The following is a 10,327-nucleotide window of genomic DNA, read 5'->3' as shown; positions in this document are numbered from 1 at the left end:
CACTCAACTTTTTCAAATCCGTTTTTATTCACGCACACACGCACACACACAATGCCACAGTATGATGCATGTGAAGATGCCAGATAAAATTAGAATAAAAAAAAAAAAAAAAGCACAAAAAGTGATTGGCTTGCTTGCAGTTCACGAAAAAATATATTCAGCGCTGTCCATGAGGCAAACTACAGTAAATTATCCAAAGGCATTTGTGGAAATATTTGATCTCTCTCTATTGGAGGGCTGCCAATAGGGAATGCCCGCAACCTCTGAGGTTCAACGACGATTGTTCAAGCTGCTTGTAAAAAAGGCATCGGCGGCTTTTGCAGTAGTAAAAGTTGACAGACTCGTTTCCCAGACTTCCTCAGCACTCCTCTTTGATATAAATTTGTTCGTACGAGTCGGACTCCAAGTGCTCCAGGCGGTCCGTCTGCCCGTTGACGATCTCGTCCGGGGTCTTCATGAACCTGGCCGACACAAAAGCCGTCGATTATTACCGGAAACGGAAGGGTTTCAGAAAGCGGTCTTTACCTGAACAAAAGTCTTTGGCCGGGCTCTTTCCTGATAATGTTGAGTTTGTAGTAGTGTCTCAGTGCTCGTGACATCTTCTCGTATGTCATGTTGGTCCTGTTCTGTAGGCCCAGAGAAATACCAGGTGTTAATCATAGGATTTATAAAATGGAGCCCATCATTTTTACCTTGTGGTTGCCCCACAGCCTAGCCAGGCCGTTGGGGTCCATGATACGAAAGATTTTGTTCTCCGGGTCCTCCCAGCGGATGTAGTTCTCGTAGCGGCTGTCTGACAGCAGCTGGTAGACGTAGTCCCACAGTAGCCTGCAGTCTAACAGGACAAAGCAAATATAATTTTACAAGTTTGACTTATGGAAGCTTGCGTGATATGGATTTGCTTCTCGGTGTAAAATACTTTACCTGCTATCCGCCCGATGGGCATTTGGTGGTCCTCCGGCGGAGACACGGGCATGAGGAAGTTCCTGTATACTCCATCGTCCCGATACTGGAGAAGGTGCTGCTGCGGTACGGGCTGGTGAGCCGGCGTTATCGGATGAGTCCGCTCTACTTTAGCTTCGCGGCCGTTCTCCATATGCCCGCCGCGGCTGTGCCTGAAGTCCAAGGCGGTCCCGCCGCTCCTGCTCGTGTTCGGGAACAGAGGGTTCATGATGGTGCTGGGCATGAGCTGGATGACTCGAGGCGGGCCCACCTCCTGGCCTCCCGGGCTGCCCAGGCACGGCGCCTCCTTGGGGGTCGCGCAGCGGCCGTTGGGGGCGCCGGGGGAAACGGGCAGGGGGTACGTGTCCTCGGGCAAGTGGTGGTTGCTGTCGGGCAGCTGGGAGAAGGCCTGCATGTGGTCCTCGGCCTGTTGGTGGTTTGGCGCGGGGGGGGACTGTCGGGGCGGCGGCGGGTGGTGGGGCGAGCGGGAGCGGTGCCGCAACTCGATGGTGGGCGGGTGCTGGGGGACGGGCTCCGTCGCGCACGGCGCCCGGCGTACCGTTTCTGTGGCGGACGACAAGGGGTTAATGTGCAGTGGGGCAATTTGTCACCCGGCTTGCAACGTTGTTGTCAAAACAATGCGGGATAACCGCTCAACATAATTCATTCGGTTGTGCGAGTTCCTTCATTCGGTTGAGGCTAACTTGGCGGCGATACCGATTCGTGGGTGGAAACTTGTTTTTGTTTTCACCTGGCTCACGCGCCAAAAAGAAAAAACAAAAACTGGCTCGGCCAGTGGTGGAAAAGTTCACCACAATGCGATGGGTGCTGCTTTTGTTTTGTTTTGCGTTTGTTTAGTTTGCAATGTCATCCAGGTCTTACGTAAATTAGAATGCGAGATTCACTTTTGGGGTTAAGAGTAAGGATAAATAATCTTGAATAAATGATTTATTTGTATTACACTCAAGGAAATCCGATGTACTTTATAGCAGTTTTAGTTTTACGGCAAAAATAAACACAGCTGAACCAAGAAATAATAAAGGCAATCAGTTATTGTTCAACTCTAATTAAATTGAATTAATAGGAATAATTTAAAGGGGGAAAAATGTACACGCAAAATATGACAATGTCCAAAATGTAGCTTTAAAAGGCTTTTTGAGAGCGTGTTTGCTTCTGCCCACTAGGTGTCACTGTTGTCCCAAAGTTTTTTTGAAGCCCTGTGTGGCGCCAAGGTTACATTTGTAGCCTTTGCGCACGCCATGATTCCAACGAATCCCCAAACGAGCCAGTCGCCAGGTATTTTCCGACCGACAGCAAATAACATGTTCAAACTGCACCCCGATTTCATGGCAACTCTTTGACTCTTTTTAAATACAGCAGCATTTCCTCGTGAAACAGGTTTCACCACAGCTAAGTCAGCTCTTGTGGTAACTCTCGTGCGTTTGTTCGGCTTTCACGTGGCGTCGGTGCCAGAAAACGGCATCAGTTATTAGCGTCTGGGGTGCTAATTAGCGGTGACGGAGCGGTTTCGATTCTGATCTTGTCTGACCGCAAGAATGCGGACCGACGCGGCGGGGTCACCGACCTTCGAGCTTCAGGTGCTGCGCCGAGTTCTCGGGCAGTAGGTGGAAGGAGTTCCCCGGGAAATAGCCAGAGGGGTAGAACATGTGGGGCTTCCTCTGCTTCAGGGTGTGCTGCAGCAGCTCGTATAAGACATCACCTGCGGGGAAAGGGGGAAAAAAAAAATTACTTGCCGGACTTTGAGAAAACGGGAAGTCCCGATTACGGATTTCTAAGGAAATCGCCGACTTTGGTGTAATTTCCCGGCAGCATGACGTTTGCGTAATAATGGAAGACTCACTCCCACGTTCAGTTTGGGGAAGAGGGAATGGCTTCTATCGATACGAATTTCGAAATGAGACGTGGCCCCGCACACGTCCGTCATTCTCCTTCGAGTGGCCATACAGTCGGGGACAAAGCCCAAACAGGAACTTCACGAAATGATTAACAGCCTTGGTGTTGACTTTCCAAGGCGGTCAAATGGGATCAAAACAGGTTTAACAAATAACTTCACATAAAGAAAAAAGGAACACCGAGATAATATTTGACAGCTCCGAGAAAAGAAAAAAAAAAAAAGGCTTTTAGCATAACAAGGAAATGAGTCTCATAATGGAAGTGATGGTGGACACGTATGCCCAAATTTCAGTTCACTTTTTCAGCGCCTGGAAAATTGCTGCTTCCTGATTTAAGATGATTTGAATGGCTTCTAAACCTATTCCGTCTGGAAATGCAGCATAAAACAAATAAAAATACTTATAGTCAAATTTGGCAGGAGTGATGAACAACCGCATATTTTAGTTGAGGGAAATATTTCATTACGTGAAGCTAAGGGAAACAGGAAATGACTGTGGAAATAAATTAAAGAAAATCATAAAAATGAATATTAATAAACAAAAATAAATTTACCTATTGCCTGTCAGATAAAATAAAGGGAGAATAGTCACCAACCCAAAAGAAGGAAATGTCAAAAAGTCATTTTATTACTCAGTTCCTGTTCCATATTGAAATGAAATAGCCGTCTGCTTTGAGAAAAAAAAAAAATTGCATTTTGCTTCAACCCGGCCTCCTGCCAGTGGTTGCCAGGGCAACAGTTGAGGTTCGTACTTCCTGATTAACCGTCCCCTACTTCCTCCAACCCCCGTTTTGCAGCCTTGCGCCATTAGCGCTGGATGACTTTATTGATTTGTTGATTGTTCGTTAAAGCTGTAAAAGCTCTTCTGTTTTTTTTTGTTTTTTTTGTCAGGCATTATTTTCACTGCCCTGGTTTTTGACCTTAGTTTGTTCCCTGAAGTAATCGTGCAGTTTATTCATAGTAGCGTATTGTATTTGAATTAACTTCTGAAGAGAGGGAGGGGTGTACCGGAGTGAGGCGAGCGGTAGCGGAAGTCCTCCTTGGTGAGCAGCAACAAGGCTTTGCCATTCATCTGGAAGGAGCCGCTGGTGATTGGTCGCAGCGCAAACTCCTTCTCGGCCCATCGGAGCCACTGGGCCACGTCTTCTCTGCTCCAGAACACCGGCTGCAAACCTGCGGCGGGAGGGGGGGGAGAAGTTAGAAAAAGGAGCTGCAACGTTGATGAGGGAAAACAAAACGCAGCGGGGAAGGGCAAACGGAAGGAAGGAAGGAAAGGCCGGATGGAGGGGAAAGGGAGGGGAGGGGGTGAGTGGGAGGGGGGGGGGAGCGGTGGAGAGGAAGGAAGGAGGCCGAGGCAGTAAAGAGGATATTGAGGAAGTGGAGATAAAAGGAAGGCGCGATTACGGGAACGAACAGCCGTGGTAAAGACAAAGTCGCTCAGACACTGCGAGGAGGTTCCAATAAAAGATTCCGAGAGGATAGGTCCAAAAGTCATACGTGGAAAAGGCCAAGATGAAAAAAACCATAGCCAGACTTTCATTTGATCACTTCTGATCTTGTTCTCAAGGCAGCCGGTTTATTAGTGTGCGAATAAAAAACCCACAAGGACACACGGAGGGAAATGGTTAGAGACCCCCCCCCCCCCCCTCCATTTATTCCAGGCAGTGCAATCACATTTTTTTTTCTTTCTAATTCAATGATTGGCGTTGCACATTTGTTTACTCATTTAGTTTCTCGTTTTAAGTTATATTGAATGTTGAAATCTCAAGCATTCAAAGAATTTTCCTTTCGCTCGCTGAAACTTGTTTGGGCGGCGGGGGTCACGGGGTCAGGCCGCACGCTCACCCCCGGGGCCCAAAGAGCGAGCGGCGCGTTTCGCTCTCAGCCATCTGCGCCGAGCCCAAAGGAGGAAGTACGGGGAGAGGAAAAAGGGGGGGAGGGGTTTTAAAAAAAAAAATAAAAGCTGTCCCACGACACGCTCAGGCAGGAAGTAATCCAGCTCGAGCTTCGTTTCGGCACAGGAAACTTCCAGCGGGAAGGTTAAAGAGCAGCAGCGGAAGGCTCGTGAAGTCGGTGTGGGAAAAGACGGCCGTTGATTGAGGAAAGACAAATAGACGGGGAGACTCGTTGAAAAGATGTACAACGGCGAGAGAAAGACAAACAGACAAGGAAGGCGATACGAGGCCCCAAGTTCAGAATGGGGGCAACCGAGCTATTTTGGGAGCTAACCCATTTAGCGCCGGCGACGCGGGAGGGGCTCCCATTGTGAAGAACCGTTTTGAATATTAATATAAAATATATTTGAAGCAAAGACGTCTAGCATCGTGTTGAGGTAGCGGAGCGTTGCATAAATGTACACACCCTTGGCCATCATGACCGGTGAATACATAAAAACAAACAAAGTGGACTATCAGTCAAGCCCAGGACTTTGCTCCAAACTCTCAACTTTGGTAAATGTTTGCCTTTCAAAGCAGAAGTAGGCGTCGCTATCTCAGCTAGTCTTTTTTTTTTTTTTTTTTTAAAGAAACCAAGATGGAGGAGGTACCCAGCCATGACCCTCTGACACCCTGAGTCAGAGCCTTGCGGCCACGCGAGCAAGTCATCGAGTCATTTCCCCTCCAGCACTTTTGCCCCCCCCCCCCCCCCTTTCACTGTATCATGTGCACAATTTAAAGCGTCGTTCCGCGCTTCCTTGGGTCGGCAGGCATGCGCTTGTCCCCATCCAGCAGAACTGGACCGAGTCCAGTCCAAACAGACATAAAACACATCATCAATCACACGCGGCGTTTACGGCCAGGAAGTAGCACGACCTGTTCCCGATTTGTTTGTTGTCAGGAAACAAGAGCAAGTTGGCTCTTGCAGGCCTCTTTCCAACTTTCTTTTTGCCAACTATGTCCCCCGCCAAAAAAAAAACGTTTTTTTAAATGCTTCGTCAAATTGAACCAAGTTGTTTGACCCGAATTAGGCTATTTTTAATCGAGCAGTTTTACCTGTGTCAAAAGTATAAAGTCGACTTTTTTGAAGCCAAGCACAGATTATACTTTTTTTGTCAAAAAGCCCATTGTTATATTTGCATATATATTAAATTAATCATATAGTAACGCCGAACCTGCCCCCCCCACCCCCCTCCTCACTGACCCCGCCCCCTCCTTTTTGAAAACATCATGCGGAGTGTGTCGCGAACAGGAAGAGAGAAGGGGGCTGCATTCAGCTCGCTCTCTGGCATGTGAGAACAGTTTCCCTTTCAGAGAAGACCAAGCGACTTAAAACACACACACACAGACACACACACAGACACACACACACAACAACATTTATTCAGGAAGCACTGTCTGCCCACTCAGGAAATTCCTGAGGACAAGAGCTGCTTCCAGGGGCAGGAAATTTCCCCTCAGAAACACACACACACACACCGACACACACACACACACACCTATTGAACATATCCAACACAAAAAAGAGCAAAAGGGGCAGTCGGTGGCGCAAATTGAGTGTACTGCAATGTTGTTCCCCGACGCTTCCACCTACACATGCTTTACACAAACATTCACTCGCCCGCCCACCCACCCGCTCGAACACGCGTGTATGGCGTACACGTAGACACGCCAAGGCAACAGGCAGTCTTGTTGCCATGGACATCTCTACAATCCAGCTGGATTTTTTTTTTTTTTAATCTTCATGCTACATTTGTTTGGTAGTATTTAGTAAAGTCATGGTTTATTTAATGTATTTGTATTGTAATTAGGGCTGGGCTCATTATCCTCAAGAAAGACTTAAGACAATAATATCGAAAATTAAGTTCGCAACAACGCAATGTGGCGAAAGACAATGTGAGTTCGTCTCAGCGTCGTCTTTTAATTGAGGAGGTTGCATTGCCCTCAAGGGTTAATAGGATGAGGAACAGGCTGTGACTACCCCCCCCCCCCCCCCCACATCTAATCCACTTCCTCCCCAGGAAATGGAGAAGGCGGATTTCTGCCCACACTGCAATTTCCTCCCTCATTCTTTTTCTTTGTCGTTTTTTTCAACCCCCTCCCTCCCTCCTCTTCTCTCTTCCTTCACTCTTTGCACACGCCTCATTTCCCGCCGCGCACTTGTTTGCATAGGAAGGACGAGCGGAGGTGTCGGGCTAGACGAGAGAGCCGCTCGTTTCCTGCCGGGTCGGCGCGAGGAACCTCGTTTCAAATGCCACCGCGGCAAACTTCCAGCAAAGCACGCGGAAGTGACCCGTCGTCGGAAACAGAAGCAAAAGCCCTTCTTCCCCTTTTTCTAAAACAAAAGAGTTTCCTGCTAATGTCATCCGACAGCTTGTCCTCAACTCACTAAGTTGACAAAAAAAAAAAAAAAGTTAAATATTGACGAATGTTTTGGACATAGCAGTTACATATTGAAGGTTAGGACGACTATCTCTTGGCAGCCCGCCAACCCCACCTGCTTTCCTATTGGTTAAAAAAAAAAAAAGAGTAATTACCAGTCCAGTATCAATAAATAAAAAAATCTGACAGTACAATATGTGTGTTTTTGAAAAATAATCGCCCAAGGGACACGAACTGCTCTTTGATCGCCACCATGTTGTTCGTGCTAGCATTAGCCAATTAGCATTGTTAAGTGTTTGCATTTGGTTATAATATCGTCTGTAGCTACGGGGCAATGAATATGCTGATACTAGAAAAATCGAAAGTGTATTTAACAAGCGGGTGTTCTTTCCTCTAAAAATTCTTCATAGTATTTTTTGAAGTTGGAGCCTCCTGTACTTAAAATGTTTGCTCAGCTCTTTGTGGTCATGTGACATGTAGACTGATGAAGGAGCTTCATCAGTTCTGACTCGGTGACGTTTCGAGGAGGACACGTGTGTGTGTGTGTGTGTGTGTGTGTGTGTGTGAGACTCACGCAGGTGTGCAGGCAGCCTGGCAGGCCTGTCGTCCATTCGGCTAGCTGGCCTGGCGGCGGGCGCATGGACGGGGGCAGGCGCATGGACGGGGGCGGGAGCGTGGACGGGGGAGGAAGTGGAGTTTGGCAGCGGGTTCGCGGAAGGACTGAAAGAGCGCCTCTCCTGCTATGAATAGACAGAGACACAAAAGCCGGGCTCACTAAATGTGCCAAACTCGCCATTGGCCCTGAACCCAGACAGCACAACCACACACACACACACACAGACAGTCCTCACAACTGATACACAAGCTTGTTATGCCACACGTGCGTTGACGCAATAACAAATGAAAAATGTCGCCGGGTCAGTCCAATAGGGAAAACGTAAACAATGAAATAAAATCAACAGAGCTTTGAGAAGCTGAAATGCAGTATGCTTTTTTTTCACCCTGAGTATAAGTAGTTAAAGTACCCTTGCGTCGTCGCCGATACCGAGAACCGATACTGTACTCGCCACCAAATATAGACGTCAGGCTGGTAATGAGGTATCGGAGTGTAGTATCGGTGTATTCGGATTTCTACCACGCTTGCTCGACGGTGTTTTATCAAAACGCGATTTTGCTCGTTTAATCAGGTGTTACCTCACGTTATGGTATTTCTGATTGATCTCTTGCGACGGGCAGTTTTGACAGTTTGCACTAGTTACTCGACCGTTCCAAGACTTGTCATGGAAAAACGCAAACACATCAACCGGACGCTGGGAGTGTTTACAAGTTCTCAGCGCTTCTTCTCCCAGATATTTTCCCATGTGGAAAAACCACCCCGGGACCACCGTGAAGATGGGGGCGCCCTAAATATGTGTGTATTTGTTGCACTGCGTTGAGGCGGTTTAAAAATGCCAACTTGTCCAGCGTGTGCTTCCGTTTCTGACTGAGAGAGGAACAAGAAGGCAACGTTTTTTTTGAGGAAATGAAGCTCAGTTCTTGCTTCTTCCCTCCTCCTGCTGCCGGCACCCAGTCACTTTTGTGTGCATGTGTGTACGCACCGACTGAATGTACCAGGAATTTCCTGTGGAAGCCAAGAACCAATCTTACAGTCTTCCATTTCCTCTTTCATGCAGATCTTTTGCGAGACATCCAAACCGACCTTTAGAGGCACTTTTCTATCCATGGGGGGGGGGGGGGGAGTAGTCATCTCGAGACGGTTGGTACTTTAGGGGGGAGTCATCGAGCTTGTGATAGAAAGGGCGTCAAAGTGACAGAACCGGGCTGTGGGCTGTCAGACGATGACTCCTCACAATGACATCATACTCGCTAATGACTCGTCATTACTCACAAAGAGAAAAGGCAGCCTTTACGATTGTTTCGGTTCGCGCAGTTCACGGAGCGGCTGGAAAAGGCCTCGACCCCCTCGTTTCGTACATTTGCATTGTTTTGAAACAGTTTGGACAGCTTCAATTGTGGATTCTCGAAGATTATTGAAAACTGAAGGACACTCGGCTATAAATGTCTAGAGCAGTCTGACCTAAAATTAATGTTGGATACATTTTTAGTCATAAAAATCTTATATCTCTTAATTAGCACCTATGTGACCCTTAATTAAACAATATTATATAAGAAGAATAAAATATAAGCTGCAGTTCATGTCGTGCAGTTGTTTTGGCTGGACGACTATCTTCTTAATCGAATCATTTGAATTCGAATTGGATCGTAAAGAAAATTGGCCGCGCTTGCTGTAGCTGCGCCAACAATTCCTTATCGCGCTGTAATTGTGAAGTAATAACTAAAAGCCGCTTGGCATTGGTTTTTGTCCTCCTCCCCCCCACTCTATCCCCACTTTCTTTTATTTGGGGGGTTATTCCAATGGGCTTGTCGGTGCCAGTCACGACTTGAACGCGCGGGGATGCAGGCGGCAGTCCACGCGTGGGGCGCAACAGATGAGCGGCCAAAACCAAAACAAACCATTCAAAGCGATCACACCACAACGGAAGACCCCCCCACCCCCCGCGCGCCCTCCACGCGTCGTTACCTTGGGTGCAGCCGTGGGGGATTCAGACATGATCTCCCGTTAACTTCTCCTCTTCCACTTATGACTCTCTTCAAAAGTGTTTCTTTTTTCCCCTCTATGTCGTGGGTGGCGTGGACAAGTTGTCGTCACCCAAGCCCCGGCGTTGCTGCTGCGTCGCCGCCGCCGCTGCTTCTTTCTCGCTGCTTCTTCTTATCTGCTGCAACGCTCCATTGCTCAGCGCGGAAAGACGACAAACTTCTTTTGTCTTGTCGTGTGTTTCCTTTTCACGTGTCGGCGGCGCGCACATAAATAATCCCTTCCTGGAAGAGCGACGGACCCGCGCGCGCGCGCACGGTACGCATGCACGCTCTCTCTCGCTCGCTCGCTCGCTCGCTCTCATTGATCCGGACGTGTGTAAAACGGCGAAATGACGTCGATTCCCAGCACTGAGCCTGGCCCCCTTTTAAAGGGAAACAACAAGCCCGTAGTCTCATTTCGTTTTCATCTATACATCACTAAAAAGAGTTGCACTGCAATAATAGCAAATGCACAATAAACTTGCTATTAAATAAGAATAAGCATGGCCAATTGCACCGA

At 47.9% G+C, this 10,327-nt stretch overlaps 2 protein-coding genes across 4 annotated transcripts in view; one reads left to right on the top strand and one right to left on the bottom strand.

Moving 5' to 3' along the window:
- The window catches only part of syn3 (synapsin III), a 77,585-nt gene that overhangs the window by 38,570 nt on the left and 28,688 nt on the right, over positions 1–10,327 (top strand). The gene's annotated exons all lie outside the window — the stretch shown is intronic.
- etv6 (ETS variant transcription factor 6) lies at positions 38–10,119 on the bottom strand. Of its 2 annotated transcripts, none has more exons than XM_049761621.2 (8): positions 9,752–10,119; positions 7,745–7,910; positions 3,863–4,027; positions 2,528–2,662; positions 925–1,506; positions 693–835; positions 526–626; positions 38–461 (listed from the first exon to the last, which is right to left on the bottom strand). In XM_049761621.2, exons 1-8 carry the CDS (start codon positions 9,779–9,781, stop codon positions 359–361), a joined length of 1,425 nt encoding a protein of 474 aa, XP_049617578.1. In that variant the 5' UTR covers positions 9,782–10,119; the 3' UTR covers positions 38–358. The 2 variants fall into 2 exon arrangements, with proteins under 2 accessions (XP_049617578.1, XP_049617579.1); XM_049761622.2 differs by having other exon boundaries at positions 7,745–7,907; positions 9,752–10,118.

The sequence above is a fragment of the Syngnathus scovelli genome, chromosome 22, assembly GCF_024217435.2.
Source record: "Syngnathus scovelli strain Florida chromosome 22, RoL_Ssco_1.2, whole genome shotgun sequence".
Lineage (NCBI taxonomy): Eukaryota > Metazoa > Chordata > Actinopteri > Syngnathiformes > Syngnathidae > Syngnathus > Syngnathus scovelli.
Note: the sequence above shows the minus strand (reverse complement) of the source record. Positions and strands in the feature narration are given on the sequence as shown.

Excerpts from the sequence above, each read along its gene's own strand:
- etv6 (XM_049761621.2), bottom strand. The coding sequence starts at position 9,781 with ATGTCTGAATCCCCCACGGCTGCACCCAAG. Across the intron at positions 2,663-3,862 it reads CTACCGCTCGCCTCACTCCG|GTGATGTCTTATACGAGCTG; the intron begins GTACACCCCTCC and ends CTTTCCCCGCAG. Across the intron at positions 462-525 it reads GGCCAAAGACTTTTGTTCAG|GTTCATGAAGACCCCGGACG; the intron begins GTAAAGACCGCT and ends TGTGTCGGCCAG.